The following is a 17054-nucleotide window of genomic DNA, read 5'->3' as shown; positions in this document are numbered from 1 at the left end:
GTGGCAGGACTGAGTCTGAGCCAACGCTACCAGCCTCTATCCAGAACGGCACGGGCAGGACCCCACATGCACCAAGTGCACTACAAATAGTGAGTCAAAATGACACCTGCAGTTATGGTGGAGATATGACCATCCTTACCTTTTTTCTTTTTTTTTTCTTTCTTATTTTTACTTTTGTAATCATGCTTATAATTTCTTGTTTGTTTTTTATTTGCTTTTCTATATTTTGTACAATGAGCCTTATTCTTTTCTATTTCTTTCTTTTTTCTTGACTTCTTTTGTTTTTTACTTTTGTTTTCTTTGGAATCAGCCTTATAATTTTCTGATTATCTGGTTGGATGTTTTCTTTAGGTTTTTCGTTTTGTGTGTGTGTGTATGTGTGTGTGTGTGTGTTCCCTTTCTTGTTTTCTTTTTTTAGGGGATGAAGGTTTCTTTATTTTTCCCTTTTCCAGACTTATGATGAAAACCAAAGCAAAGCACATCTAGTTAAAGTTCCAAACACTCCCCACTGCAAGCAAGGAAGATCTCTGCACAAGGCTGACCAATGGGAAGGAGCAGCCAAAACACAACAGCAGAGAGCACACAACATACACCAAGAACACTTCCTAAAGGACAGGTCCTGGACAGTGTATGATCCTTTTTAATATAATAGTACACTAGGGGAGAAAACATAACAAGCTTTTAAAACATGCAAGACAAAAACATGGCCAAAATGACAAGACAGAAGTCTTCACCCCAAAACACAGGTCAAAAATAAATCACAGCAAGGGACTTGCTCAAAACAGATATAAATAATATATCTGAACAGAAATTTAGAAGAACAGTCATAAGACCACTAACTCAGCTTTAAAAAAGCATAGAAAACACCAGAGAATCCTTTGCTGCAGATCAAAGACTAGGAATAATCAGGATGAATTTTTAAAATGCTTCATAGTTTCACTTCTAGAGGAAACTGGATTTAATTTCAATTGTATTTCATTCTATTTGCAAGTCCATCTATTCATTTTTTTCCTTTTTCTTCATGAATACAGAAAAAGAAAAAAATTATTTTCCGTTTTAACAAAAAAGATTTTTGTTGTTTTCTCCTATATTTTTCACTTTTTTGTAAACTTTTAAAATTCTACTTTACTTTCATCATTTCATTTTATTCTTTCTTGTATACACTTTTTTTTAATTTTCAAACAATTTCCTTATTTTTTTCTACCTTTTTTTCTCTATTCGTCAAGCTTCTTTCAACAACGTGAACAAAACATATCTAAGATCTAGTATCCTTTATTTGTTTTTTTGTGTTGTTATTAATTTTTATTTTCATTTTTTTTACTTTTAAATTCCTTTTCTTCCATGAAAATGATAAAATGAAGGAATTCACCCCAAAAGAAAGAAAAGGAAGCAATGACAGAAAGGGACTTAGTCAACAAAGATATAAGCCAGATGTCTGAACCAGAACTTAGAATCCAACTGTAAGAATACTAGCTGGGGTTGAGAATACAAAACAATCCCTTTCTGCAGAAATAAAAGAAATAAAATGTAGTCAGAATGAAATAAAAAATGTTGTAACTGAGCTGCAATCTCAAATGTATGCCACAGCAGAAAGGATGACTGAGGCAGAGGAGCGAATCAAGCGACAGAGAAGACAAACTTATGGAGAAAAATGAACCAGAAAAAAAGAGGGACACTAAGGCAAAAGAGCACAATATAAAATTAGAGAACTCAGTGACTCATTAAAAAAGGAATAACATCCAAATCATAGGGGTCCCAGGAGATGAAGAGAGAGAAAAGGGCATAGAAGGTTTATGTCAACAAAATAGAGTAGAAAACTCTCCTAACCTGGGGAAAGACACAGACATCAAAATCCAGGAAGCACAGAGAACTCCCATTAGATTCAAAAAAACGACCATCAACAAAGCATATTATACTGAAATTCAAAAAATTCTCAGCCTAGGAAAGAATTATGAAAGCAGCAAGGGAAAAAAAAAAGTCCTTAAACTATAAGAGAAGACAGATCAGGTTTGCAGCAGACCTATTCCCATGAACTTGGCAAGCTAGAAAGGAGTGGAAGGATATATCCACTGTGCTAAATCAGAAAACTATGCAGCCAAGAATTCTTTATCCAGCAAGGTTATCATTCAAAATAGAAGGAGGGGTAAAAAGTTTCCCAGACAAATAAAAATTACATGAGTTTGTGACCACTAAACCAGCCCTGCAAGAAATTTTAAGGGGGGCTTTATGAGGCAACAAAAGATGAAAAAATAAAAATAAAAAAGACCAAAAGCAACAAAGACTGTAAGGGACCAGAGAACACCACCATAAGTTCCAATCTACAGGCAACATAATGGCAATAAATTCACACCTTTCAGGACTCACCACTAAATATCAATGGATTAAACGTTCCAATCAAAAGACATAGGATAACAGAATGGATAAGAAAACAAGACCCATCTATATGCTGTTTACAAGAGACCCATTTTAGATCTAAATGCACCTACAGATTGAAAGTAAGGGATGGATAACCATCCATCATGCTAATCACTCCAAAAGAAAGCCAGAGGAGCCATACTTTTGTCAGAAAATCTAGATTTTAAAATAAACACTGTAACAAGAGATGAGGAAGGGCATTATATCATAATTAAGGGGTCTATCCAATAAGAAGATCTAACAATTGTAAAAATTTATGCTCCAAAACTGGCAGGGGCCAAATATATAAATCGATTAATCACAAACATAAAGAAACTCATCAATAGTAATATCGTAATAGGAGGGTATTTCAACACCCCACTTACAACAATGGACAGATCATCTAAACAGAAAATCAACAAGGAAATAATAGCTTTGAATGACACACTGGACCACATGGACTTCACAGATATATTCAGAACATTTCATCCTAAAGCAGAATACATATTCTTCTCCAGTGCACATGGAACATTCTCCAAAATAGGTCACATACTGGGACACAAAACAGTCCTCAAGAAGTACCAAAGATCGAGATCATACTGTGCATATTTTCAGACCACAACGCTATGAAACTCGAAATCAAACATAAGAAAAAATTTGGAAAGAAAACAAATACTTGGAGACTAAACAACATCCTACTAAGGAATGAATGACTAACCAGGAAGTTAAAGAGGAAATTAAAAAGTACATGGAAGCCAAAGGCAATGATAACACCACAGCCTAAAACCTCTGGGATGCAGCAAAGATGGTCATAAGAGGGAAGTATATACCAATCGAGGCCATCCTAAAGAAGAAAGAAAGGTCGCAGATATACAACCTAGCCATACACCTCAAACACCTGCCAAAAAAACAGCAAATAAAACCCCAAACCAGCAGAAGACATGAAATAATAAAGATTAAAGCAGAAATCAATACTATTTAAAAAAAAAAACAGTAGAAGGGATCAATCAAACCAGGAGCTGGTTCTTTCAAAGAATTAACAAAAATTGATAAACCCCTAGCCAGTTTGATCAAAAAGAAAAAGGGGACCCAAATAAATAAAATCAAGAAGGAAAGAAGAGAGATTACAACCAACACTGCAGAAACACAAACAATAATAGGAGAATATTATAAGAAATTATACACCAAAAAAATTAGCAATCTGGAAAAAATGGACAAATTCCTGGAAACATATAAACTACCAAAACTGAAACAAAAAGAAATAGAAAAGTGGAACAGACCCATACCAGTAAAGGAATCGAATCAGTAATCAAAAATCTCCCAACAAGCAAGAGTCCAGGGCCAGATAGCTTTCCAGGGGAATTCTACCAAACATTTAAAGAGTTAACACACCTATTCTTTTGGGGCTGTTTCAAAAAATAGACATGGAAGGAAACTCATTCTATGAGGCCAGCATTACCTTGATTCCAAAGCCGGACAGAGACCCCACTAAAACGGAGAACTACAGACCAATTTCCCTGATTAACATGGAGGCAAGAATCCTTAACAAGTTACTAGCCAACCGGATCCAACAATACATTAAAAGAATTATTCACAATGACCAAGTGGGATTTATGCCTGGGATGCAGGGCTGGTTCAATATCCGCAAAATAATCAATGTGATACATCACATTAATAAAAGAAAGGACAAGAACCACATGATCCTCTCAATAGATGCAGAGAAAGCATTAGACAAAATACAGCATCTTTTCTTGATAAAAACCCTCAAGAAAGTACAGTTAGAAGGATCGTACCTCAAGATCATAAAGCCATATATGAAAGACCCACCACTAATATCTTCATCAAAAACTGAGAGCTTTCCCTGTAAGGTCAGGAACACGACAGGGATGCCCACTGTCACCACTGTTATTCAACATAGTATTGGAAATCCTAGCCTCAGCAGTCAGACAACACAAAGGAATAAAAGGCATCCAAATAGGCAAGGAGGAATTCAGACTTGCACTCTTCACAGACGACATGATACTCTATGGAAAACCCAAAATATCCCACTAAAAAAAAAAAAAAAAAAAAAAAAAAAACTTCTAGAGTGGATCCATGAATTTAGCAAAGTCATAGGATATAAAATCAATCCACAGAAATAAGTTGCATTCCTACACACCCTAATGAAGCAACAGAAAGAGAAATCAAGCAATTGACCCCATTGACAATTGAACCAAAAACCATAAAATACCTAGGAATAAATCTAACCAAAGAGATGAAAAATCTATAAACTTAAACCTATAGAAAGCTTTGAAATAAATTGAAGACAACAAAAAATGGAAAAATATTCCATGCTCCTGGATTGTAGAACAAATTTTGTTAAAATGTCAATGCTACCAAAAATAATCTATGTACTGAATGCAATACCTATCAAAATAACACCAGCATTCTTCACAGAGCTAGAAAAAACAATCCTAAAGTTTGTATCAAACTAGAAAAGACCCTGAATAGCCAAAGCAATCTTGAAAAAGAAAATGAAAGCAGGAGGCATCACAATCCTGGACGTCAAGATGTATTAGAAAGCTGCAATCAAGACAGTATGGTATTGGCAAAAAAACAGACACTCAGATCAATGGAGCAGAATAGAGAACCCAGAAATGGACCCACAAACATATGGCCAACTACTTTTGTCAAAGAAAGAAAGAATATCCAATGGAATAAAGACAGTCTCTTCAGCAAGTGGTGCTGGGAAAACTTGACAGTGACAAGCAGAAAAATGAACCTGGACCACTTTGGTACACCAGACACAAAAATAAATTCAAAATAGATGAAACGCCTAAACGTAAGACAGGAAGACATCAAAATCCAAGAAAAGAAAGCAGGCAAAAACCTCTTTGACCTTGGCTGCAGCAACTTCTTACTCAACACATCTCCAGGGGCAAGGGAAACAAAAGCAAAAATGAACTATTGGGACCTCATCAAATAAAAAGGTTCTGCACAGCAAGGGAAACAATCAGCAAAACCTAAAGGCAACCAACAGAACGGGAGAAGATATTTGCAAATGACATATCAGATAAAGGGTTAGTATCCAAAATATATAAAGAACTTATCAAACTCAACTCCCAAAAAACAAATAACCCAGTTAAGAAAACACCAGAAGACATAAATAGATACTTATTCAAAGAAGTAATCCAGATGACTAACAGACCCATGAAAAAATATTCAACATCACTCATCATAAAGGGAAATACAAACTTAACCCACAATGAGATACCACCTCACACCAGTCAGAATGACTGAAATTAACAACTCAGGCAACAACAGATGTTGGCAAGGATGTGGAGAAAGAGGATCCCTTTTGCACTGCTGGTGAGAATGCAGACTGGTGCATCCGCTCTGGAAAACAGTATGGAGGTTCCTCAAAAAATTAAAAACAGAACTATCCAATGACCCAGCAATTGTATTACTAGGTATTTATCAAAGGGATATAGGTGTGCTGTTTCAAAGGAGCACATTCACCCCAAGGTTTTTGGCAGCTGTATAGACAATAGCCAATGTGTGGAAAGAGCACAAAGCCCATCAACAGATGAATGGATAAAGAAGATGTGGTATATATACACAATGGAGTATTACTAGAAAATGAAAAAGAATGAAATCTTGCTATTTGCAGCTATGTGGATGGGACTAGAAGGTATTATGCTAAATGAAATTAGTCACTCAGAGAAACACAAATATCATATGAATTCAGTCCTATGAGGAATTTAAGATACAAAACAGAGGAACATAAGGGATGGGAAGCAAAAATAATATAAAAAGAGGGTGGGGGGCAAAACGTAAGAGACTCTTACATATAGAGAACGAACAGAGGGTTGTTGGAGGAGTTGTGGGGGCGGGGGCAGGCTACATGGGTAAGGGGCATTAAGGAAGACATTTTTTGGGAGGAACACTGGGTGTTATAAACAGAGGATGAATCACTGGAATCTACTCCTGAAATCATTGTCACACTATATGCTAACTACGTTGGATGTAAATTTAATTAATTAATTAATTAATTAATTAAAATATATATAGGTGCAATTGTAAGAATGGTACTGTCAAATTGCCTTCCATAAATATTGGAGGGCAATTCCTACCAGAAATATATGAATGCCGTTGTCATTGTCTTGCCAATATGTCAACCTTTGACATTTGTCAAGCTGATAGCTGAAAAATAGTATTTAATTTTATTTTTAATTTACATTTCCCTTAGTAGGAAGTTTTAAAAATTTTCATGTTTAAGACACATTTGTATTTTTATTTTTTGTGAATTGTTTACTCATAAATTACGTTGATTCTTAAAAAACAAACAAAAAACTACAACTAGAACGACGCTATCACCCAGCAAATGCAACACTAGGTATTTATCCTAAGGATACAAAAATGCTACTTCAATGGGGTAATTGCACCCCAATGTTTATAGCAGCACTACCAACAGTAGCCAAATTATGGCAAGAACCCAAAAGTCCATCGAATGTCGAGTGAATAAAGAAGATGTGGTATATATATGCAAGGGAATATTACTTGGCGATCCAAAAGAATGAAATCTTGCCATTTGCAACAAGGTGGATGGAATTAGAGGGTATTATACTAAGCAAACTAAGTCAGAGAAAGACGAACATCATATGATTTCACTCATAAGTAGGTTTTCAGGGTAAAATGGTGACCATATGGGAAGGAAAAAAAATAGAAAGGGAAACACACGACAAGAGACTCTTAATGATAGAGGACAAACTGAGGGTTGCTGGAGGGGAGGTTTGTGGAGGTATGGGCTAATTGGGCAAGGGGCATTAAGGACGGCACTTGTTAGGCTGAGCACTGGGTGTTGTATACAGGTGATGAATCACTAAATTCTACTCCTGAAATCATTATTACACTGTATGTTAACTAACTTCTATTTAAATAAATATAAAATAAAAATCAGAGAGGGAGGCAAACCATAAAAGACTCTTAACTACAGTAACAAACTGAGGAGGTGGGTAGGGGATGGGCTAAATGGGGGATGGGAATTTAGGAGGTTACTTGTTGGGATGAGCACCGTGTATTATATGTAAGTGATGTATCACTGGGTTCTACTCATGAAACCAACACTACACTGTATGTTAACAAACTTGAATTTAAATGAATACATTAAAATATATTTAAAAAAAAACAAAGTTACTGAGAATTTCAAGATGATAAGAAAAAAGCTTTAAATGTGTGGGGACTGCAGTCACATGCCCATGAAGCTGACCATATAATAAAAGAATATTGAGGACAATTTTGTTTTGACTTGAGGAGGAAAATGACTTATAAACAAGACCTCAGAGAGACAAAACATAAAGAGTAAATGTGCTAGGCATGACTTCATCAAAATATCATATTTCTAGACATCTGTGGAACTGTAGATAAAATTGAGGTGGGCGGTATTTTGAAAGAATGGACCGCACTGTACTTAGCTGCAGAACTGGACTCTTAGTTTGAACACCAGTCACACAATTTATTACAAAGCAGGAACATTCAATGGCAGTGAAATAAGCTGACAGTACACTCTGAGCATTCTCTCCACACTCAAGTGTCAACAATGTGAGACAATGGAAGCATCCATGATATTCATGGTGGTGGTCATCCCACCACATATATGAAAGTCAAATCACACTGTACACTTGAAACATATACAACTATACTTGTCAATGATTCCTCAGTAACACTGGGGGGAACAGCAAAATTACTTAAATCATTTGAGCTCCCCTTTTCTTATAACTAGGAATGATTTTAGTACTTCTCATGCTGGGTGTTTGGAAGAAAACAATGAGCTAATGCCTGTAAGGAACTCAGAAAAACGAGCACAGAGTAAGTGTTTTTTCCATTCTATTTATAGCATATACTTGAACAAGGAATATTATTTTTAAGTTTATTTGTTTATTTTGAAAGAGAGAGAAAGAACATGAGCATGGGGAGGGCAGAGAGAGAGGAGAGAGAGAGAATCGAAAGTGGGCTTTGATCTGTTAGTGTAGAACTCAAAGCACGGCTCCATCTCACAAACTATGAGTTAGGGACCTCAGTCAAATTCAAGAGACAATTGCTTTCACAAATACACACAGGCATTCTTTGAACAAGGAATTTTTAACGTGTGAGACATACAATGAATTCCTTCAAAGCAACAATAATGGATCTCAACACAAAGCCGGGCAGGGTACATGGTGTTTATAACTGTTATAAGAAAGTTTGCATGGATGTCAGATTGCATATATTCCTGGGAGGAGGCTCACAGAATATTCTCACATAAAGGTTGCAGCAAGAAGTGAGGACACACAAGGAGAGACCAGCCTCATTCCTTAGAGAAAGATGTGAGCCTTGGGATGTCTATTTTAAACAAACAAATTTAACACTATTACCAACAATGAAGAATCTAATTTGGAATAAATAAAAGCAATCCTACTTCTCCTTGTTCCTCTGTCTTGTTTTCCACAGGACCATAGTAAAAATTATGTGGAATGTTAAAGATTATCATCATCAGTACAGGTCAATGGAACACAACTGGCCTCCATTCCTTACCAAACATTGCCAATTTTTTTTTCAATTTTTCACAGTTGTTTTTTTTAATTTTTTTAACGTTTATTTATTTTTGAGACAGAGAGAGACAGAGCACGAACGGAAGAGGGTCAGAGAGAAAGGGAGACACAGAATCCCAAGCAGACTCCAGGCTCCAAGCTGTCAGCGCAGAGCCTGAGGCGGGGCTCGAACTCACGGACCGCGAGATCATGACCTGAGCCGAAGTCGGATGCTTAAAGGACGGAGCCACCCAGGCGCCCCTCTCACAAAGTTTTTCAGGGAAGTACTCATGATGACAAAGGAAGAAAAGGTAGTTGAACTAAGAAAACATAGGAGGCCCCTGACAATTGTGCTGTCCACAATTCTGCAAATAACGAAGAAACATAGAAAAGAAAAACTTGGAGCAGTGGGGGGGGAAAAAAAAAAAAAAAGATGGAACTCAAGATAGCAACACCCAAGAGGAATTGTCTTGAATTGCAAGTATGGGAAAATACCCTGTTTATTCTCACAGCGATCATGCTCACACCCAGGGGACACTCTCTCCGTGTTTATATGTCTAAGGTCTGTGGCTCCTGAGAGGCAGGAAGAATGTCAGAAGGAGACAAAGACGTTTCTGAATACGAAGAGCTCATGCTGCAATCCCAATACAAACAGTCACTTCAAATATCTTCCTGCCATTTACAGTTGTTGGGAGTGTAAACCTGAAAAGCTGGGCAGGCTGTGAATCTGACAATCAGGTAAGATAATACCTTAGGACTCGGGCTGAGAGGACCCCATATTTTCTGCATGCTTGTTTATATGCAACTAAGCGTCCAGATCTAGAGCTGGTTTACTATTTTATGATGGATTCCTGATTGCGTTTGTGGATTGTGAAGGCTCTTCATACACTTTTATTGCCATATCTCATTCTCAACTCAGCAGGCCTGGTTCTCTAAATATTCTCCAGAGTAAATATGTAATCTCTCAGCATTAAAATTGCAGTGAAATAAATGACTGAGTAAGGACAGGTCTGATTAGAAATTGTCTTTAAATATTAGAAAAAGGTTTCTTCCCCAAGTGAATTTTTGATCCAATTTTGTTTGGTGAGTCAGAGAACCCAAAATGATATTTGCCATAACATTTGTATCTTACATAGGAAAGGTAGGATTAACAGTGTGCAAAACATACTGTCAAAGAAAGCTACTCTGACCTGTATGGAGCCAGCCTTTCATGGAGGCACAGCACAGATCAGGTATGTTCTCTAAATTCCTTCAACTCTACGGCCTAGAATCCCCCAGGCTATGGAGAAGGACTGCCTCATCAACCCACTCCTTTATTCCTCTCACATCAAATCTTTCTATTCTCCTCTCAGGGATTTCCCAAGCTTAGAAAAAAAAATTCCCCTTTTTGTAGGAGGCACCCCATGTCTGCATCTCCATTCAGATTTCCTTCCATTGTTTTCATTCTCTCCTTGTCTATATTCCTTAGTTAAAACCCTTCAGGGGCTTTCTTACAAGGTCTGGAGGTAGCAGTCTGGATGCCCATTAAAGTTTTATCAGAAGGTAGATGTGCACAGCCAGAGAAGATGGTAGGTTGGCTACGTGCTCTGAGTCTCTGGGAGAAAGAAACATATTAATGACAATCAAATAAGGGGAAAAAATGGTGGACCAATGGCCCATAACCAACAGTTCACCATAATATCTAATAGTCTAATGAGGCAAATCCTATAAAAGGTCTGATGTGGGGACTGTGTAAAACAACAATGCTCTCCCTCAAAGTACCATTGTGTAGACGGGAGAATCCTCCACTACAAAGTCTCTGATTCTCAACAGAGGTACGCTCCAGAGAGTAATTCATCCTTTCTCTTAAGCCATGCTGAATCAAACCTCAGTCACTGCATTTCTCCTACTGGGAGTCACAGACATCCAAGCACTGCAGCCTTATCTCTTCGTGGTTTTCCTTGCAATTTACGTGGTCAGTGTGGCTGGCAATGGAGCAGTCCTCCTGGTTGTCGTCTCTGATCCAAGACTCCATTTACCCATGTATTTCTTCCTGGGAAATCTGTCGTGTCTAGATATCTGCTACTCCACAGTGACACTGCCAAAGATGCTGGAGAACTTCTTCTCTACACACAAGGCAATTTCCTTCTTGGGATGCATAACCCAGCTTCACTTCTTCCACTTCCTGGGCAGCACGGAGGCCATGCTGTTGGCCGTGATGGCCTTTGACCGCTTTGTGGCCATCTGCAGGCCACTGCATTACTCTGTCATCATGAATTACCAGCTCTGTACCCAGATGGCTGTCACAGTCTGGACCATTGGTTTTTTCCATGCCCTGTTGCACTCCATGATGACCTCTCGCTTGAACTTCTGTGGTTCTCATCAGATCCATCACTTCTTCTGTGATGTCAAGCCTTTGCTGGAGTTGGCCTGCGGGAACACGGAGCTCAACCAGTGGCTTCTCAACACGGTTACCGGGACCATTGCCATGGGCCCCTTCTTCCTAACACTTCTCTCCTACTTCTCCATAATCATCTCTCTTTTCTCCAAGACCCACTCCTGTAGTGCGCTCCACAAAGCACTGTCCACGTGTGCCTCTCACTTCATGGTGGTCATTCTTTTCTATGCTCCTGTTATCTTCATTTACATATCTCCTACCTCAGGCAGCTCCATGGACCAGGACCAGGTCGCTGCCATCATGTACACTGTGGTCACTCCTATGTTGAACCCACTGATCTATACACTGAGGAACAAGGACGTGAAGGCTGCCTTGAGTAGTGTCTTCAGTAGGAGGGGCGACCTGAACACATCTAGAGCACACTTCTAAGACAGGAAGCAATAGGCGATGATAAAGTTGGTATGTGAGGTTAGACTGCTTCTCAGATCATGTACAATATGTATAACAGGTCGAGCTGTCCAAAGAAAAGATAAATGGGAAAATCTAGCCTGATTATGTTAAATAAAGCATGCCTAGGTAGCGTAATGGAAACATGAACCCATGGGACACCAGCCATAGAATCCTCATGTTCAATTTGTTTTCAGGATGTCAGTTCTAAAACTGATTTATGTATTCTTATGAATTCCCTAATAAAATCAAGGATAGAAATACATCTATATTACCCATATATTGGGTACATGACTACTACTTAGAGCTGTTTATCTGTGTAGTTCTTCTAAGTTAATGTATTTTAACGTGAGGAATAAAATTCTTATCCTGTTGTATTTTGAGGTATTGAATTTGAACCACAGTTAATAGGATGAGCAATGGTAATTTACAAAAGAATTAAAGGAATTTTTAATCAGTATGTATCTCTCTAAGCAGGAGGCAAGTAAGTGGTTAAAACAAATGATTTAAGCACTGATAAACATGGATAAATTAGCCAATGGTTTTTCTAATGAGTTTTGGAACCTCTATCTCCAGTGATGTTTTTAAGTCAACTGGACAAATGATAAAGGAATGCTCTTAAATATTTCTGAGTGTGGGAACAGACTAGAAAAAAAAACTCAGAATCCCTCTCTAGCTAATTAGTATTTTATACCACAATCTTAGTCACAACAAAGGATGAGTTTCAAAACCCTACCTATTTTTCTATTTTCTTTTCTTATTTCTATGATTTTTTCACAGATTATAAATAATGCCGTATGATGTAATACTGGGGAAACGTTCAGAATTCATCAAAATGTTGTGTTTTCTTTACTTGTCACCAAGCCAATACATAGCAAAAGACACTAAGTCATAATTGCTGAGGCATTTCTGGAGCCAATGTTGGGAGGCACTATGTTCCCTACTTTCTAAGTCCTGGGAGCGGCTACTGGGCCTGGGGGATGGTGGGAGAAGCATTTATGACCCTTTAGAGATGCAGATAAAGACTGTGACTGGCTTGTATGAGCTCAGGGACTGACTGTTCAAATTCTCTGCATCCACTTTTGTGAACACAAACAATGTGGTTTGATCTCATCCACTGTTTTTGGTCCCCCAATTCTACTTTTGTTTATTAAAAAAAATAAAATGTGTCTGTGGAGAAGGCATCTTCTACCCTGAACTGTCTCAGCCCCTCATTTCTGTTGATCAGAATTGTTTACAAAATCCAAGCTCCACGCAGGCCGTGAACCAGAGAAGAACACATCATTATCTGGTTGGCTACTGCTGCATAACACACTAGCATCCCCAAACACAGAAGCTGAAGACACCTATACCAGTCAATTGCATTCTTCTGAGGCTCAGGAACTGGGAAGAACAGAGCAGGGCAGGGCTGGTTCTCCTCGATCATGCTTGTGCCGTGGCTGAGCTGACGTGAGCATCCTCGCGTGGAAGAGTTGAGAGCTGGCAAAGTCTCTGTCTGGGTCTCCCTTGGTCCGCTCTCTCCATGTGGCTATTCTGTGCTTTTGCAGCATGGAGGCCTCAGGCTTGACACTCTACGTGGGGGCCAACAGACCACGGCAAAAGCTGCCAGTCATCTCTCGAACAAACCCAAGAACCAGTATTGACATCACCTCTACTATTCTCTCTTGGACAAAATAGTCACAGGCCTAACAAATCAGGAAGAGGAAATCCCCACCTTTAACTGGAAAAAACAAGAAAGATTTTGCAGATATTCTTAATCCACCATAGTCCTAATTCTGACTTCTAATGATTAACATTGTCCCCACATACTTACCCTCCCTCCAAATAATCCTAAAATCTCTTCCCATTACAACATCAGTCAGAATCTATGTCTTTTCACCTACATTGGGTCATGGTATAGATGGGGCTTTTCGGGTACAGTTCCTCAAGTATGTTTGCTTTTGATCTAAAGAACTTCAAACTAAAGGGTCAAATTATCTGCCCTAAGTAGAGACAGACATAGATTTAGGTATATTATAGAATATTTTTCACTTGTGAGAAAAAGAGGAAATGCTGGCATTTGTGACAATGTGGATACACCTTCAGGGTATAATGCCAAATGAAATAAGTCAGTCAGAGAAAGATAAATACCATATCTTTCACTTATGTGTGGAATCTGAAAACACAAGATAAAGAAAAACAAACAAACAAACAGACATACACATAAACAAAGAGAACAAACTGGTGTTTGCCAGAGGGCAGGGAGGTGGGTGGAAGGGTGCAATAGGAGAAGGGGATTAAGGGATACAAACTCCCAATTATAGAGAAAATAAATCACAGAGATTTAAAGTACAGTAGAAGGAATACAGTCAACAATATTATAATAACTTCATATGGTGACATATAGTAACTGCAATAATCGTGGTAGGAAATTCCATAACGCATATATATATGTTGAATCACAGTGTAATTCCACAGCGTGAAAGGTATGAGGTGCATGGAAATAAACGGAGGGAGAAAAAACAGCAGTGCTTTGGAGGGGAGGGAACCCATTCCGGGGAGAGACAAAGGGGAGAGAAAGTGAGAGGGGTTGAGAAAGTGTTGCATTTAGTTCATACTAGAAGAAAACCTCTCTGGATACACACTGGGGAGTGAGAAGTACTGGGTGTCCCAGTTCTTTTTTTGCAGTATGTGGATTTCAAATTCTGAGGTTTTGGAAGTGGGTGACTTTCTCAGGAGCAGAGCTGTGGCGTCTGCTCCTGGGGAGAAGGAAACTGGCTCATAGTGCATAGTGTGGTGTAGCAATCTCTGGGGTGAACCGGAAAAGAGTAGTCCTCTTCCTGGAGTGCTTGGAAAGAGGGTATATTGCCTCACCAAGGACAAAAGGCTCTGCAAGTGCCAGTAAAAGGTCTTTCATCAGAAGGGGACAGAGGCTCACCTTGGAGGAAAATAACCTTTGCTGCATTTAGCAGTGCTACCCCCAAATATTCCATGCAATGCACAGGTGTGGGACAGTTTTTCAGGGACAAAGGAATTCATATAGTGTGGACAGTCTCTACTCCAAGGTAGAAAAGTGTGTCCGTGCAGTGCAAGGTCCTTTAAAACTTCAAATATTGAATCCCAGCTGTACAGGCAACACAATGGCACTAAATTCATATCTTTCTATAATCACTCTGCATGTAAATGGACTAAATACTCCAATTAAAGACATAGGGTTGAATGGATGAAAAAACAAAAACAACATGCATCTATATGCTGCCTACAAGAGACTCACTTTAGCCCTAAGGACATCTGCACATTGAAAGTGAGGGGATGGAGAACCATCCATCATGCTAAGGACAACAAAAGAAATTTGGAGTAGCCATATCTGTATCAGAAAAAACAGACCTTATTTTTTTTAATGTTTCTATATTAATTTTTGAGAAAGAAGGAGCAGAAGCAGAGGGGTGGGACAGAAAGAGAGACACACAGAAATTGAAGCAGGCTCCAGGCTTTGAGCTGTCAGCACAAAGCCCAATGTGAGGTTCAAACCCACGGACTGTAAGATCATGACCCCAGCTGAAGTCAGATGCCCAATCAACTGGGCCACCCAGGAGCCTAAAACAAACAAGATTTTAAAACAACTGTAACAAGAGATGAAGAAGGGCATTAGATCATAATTAAGGGGACTATCCAGCAAGAAGATCTGACAATTATAAATATTTATGTCTCCAACTTGGTACACCTAAATATATAAATCAATTAATCACAAACATAAAGAAACTCATTGATAATAATACAAAAAAGTAGGGACCTTAATACCACACTTACATCAATGGACAGAATATCTAAGCAGATAACCAACAAAGAAACAATGCCTTTGAATGACCTATTGAGCCAGATGGACTTAACATATATATTCAGAACATTTCATCCTAAAGCAGCAGAATACAATTCTTCTCAAGGGCACATGGATAGATCACATACTGGGCCACAAATCAGCCCTCAATAGGTACAAAAAGATCAAGATCATACTATGCATTTTTTAAGAATACAGTACTATGAATCTTGAGATCAACCACAAGTAAAAAATTGGAAACAAGCCCTCAAATACATGGAGGTTAAACAACATCCCACTAAAGAATGAATAGGTTACTTAGGAAATTAAAGAAGAAATTTAAAAAATACATGGTAGCAAATGAAAATGAAAACACAACCGTCCAAACCCTTGGGATACCTCAAAGGCAGTCCTAAGAGGAAAGTATACTGCAATTCAGGCCCATATCAAGAAGCAAGAAAGGTCCCAAATACACAACCTAACATTACATCTAAAGGAGCTAGAAAAGGAGCACCAAATGAAGTCTAGAGTCAGCAGAAAAAGGGAAACAATAAAGATTAGAGCAGAAATAAGTGATATACATCAAACAAAAAGAAATATAACAGATAAATGAAACTAAATGCTGCTTCATTAAAAGAATAAAATTGAGGGGCGCCTGGGTGGCGCAGTCGGTTAAGCGTCCGACTTCAGCCAGGTCACGATCTCGTGGTCCGTGAGTTCGAGCCCCACATCAGGCTCTGGGCTGATGGCTCGGAGCCTGGAGCCTGTTTCCGATTCTGTGTCTCCCTCTCTCTCTGCCCCTCCCCCGTTCATGCTCTGTCTCTCTGTGTCCCAAAAATAAATAAAAAACGTTGAAAAAAAATTAAAAAAAAAAGAATAAAATTGATAAACCTCTAGTCAACTTTTCAAAAAGAAAAAAAAGAACACAAATAGATAAAATCACAAATAAAAGAGGAGAGATCACAACCAGCACAGCAGAACAAGCAATCATAAGAGAACACTATGAAAATTTAGATGCCAATAAACTATGCAGTCTGGAAGAAATGGACAAATTTCTAGAAACTCATACAACACCAAAACTCAAACAGGAAAAAATAGAAAATTTGAAGGGACCCATAATCAGTAAATAAATTGAACTGGTTATCAAAAATCACCCAACAAACAAGAGTCCTGGGCCAGATGGCTTCCCAGGGTATTTCTACAAGACACTTAAGAAAGAGTTCACACCCATGGTGGAACAGCATGGAAGGTTTTTGTTTTTGTTTTTGTTTTTTGGCATCTCTCATCCCTAACATGCAGCCAGATCAACACTAAACCATCTTCCACACCTAGAAAACTGATATGAGGATTCACACACAATCTGCACAACCTGAACCACAGATCTTGGCAGGTACGCAGCACAGAAAGGTGAACTGGGGGAGAGAGAAGCCATAGAGGGCAAGGAGCCGTTTTTGCTTGTGGAGAGAGGACACAGACTAGGGGGAGAATACAG

The 17054-nt window shown here is 38.5% G+C and overlaps 1 protein-coding gene across 1 annotated transcript; it reads left to right on the top strand.

Moving 5' to 3' along the window:
• Nucleotides 1–10441: 10441 nt before the first annotated feature.
• LOC131515511 (olfactory receptor 12D2-like) lies at nt 10442–11809 on the top strand. Its single transcript, XM_058736216.1, has one exon. The coding sequence runs from the start codon at nt 10795–10797 to the stop codon at nt 11746–11748; it is 954 nt and encodes a 317-aa protein (XP_058592199.1). The 5' UTR covers nt 10442–10794; the 3' UTR covers nt 11749–11809.
• The last annotated feature ends 5245 nt before the right edge of the window (nt 11810–17054 follow it).

This window comes from Neofelis nebulosa, chromosome 6 (assembly GCF_028018385.1).
Source record: "Neofelis nebulosa isolate mNeoNeb1 chromosome 6, mNeoNeb1.pri, whole genome shotgun sequence".
Taxonomy (NCBI): Eukaryota; Metazoa; Chordata; class Mammalia; order Carnivora; family Felidae; genus Neofelis; species Neofelis nebulosa.
This window is presented reverse-complemented; position numbering and strand designations above follow the sequence as displayed.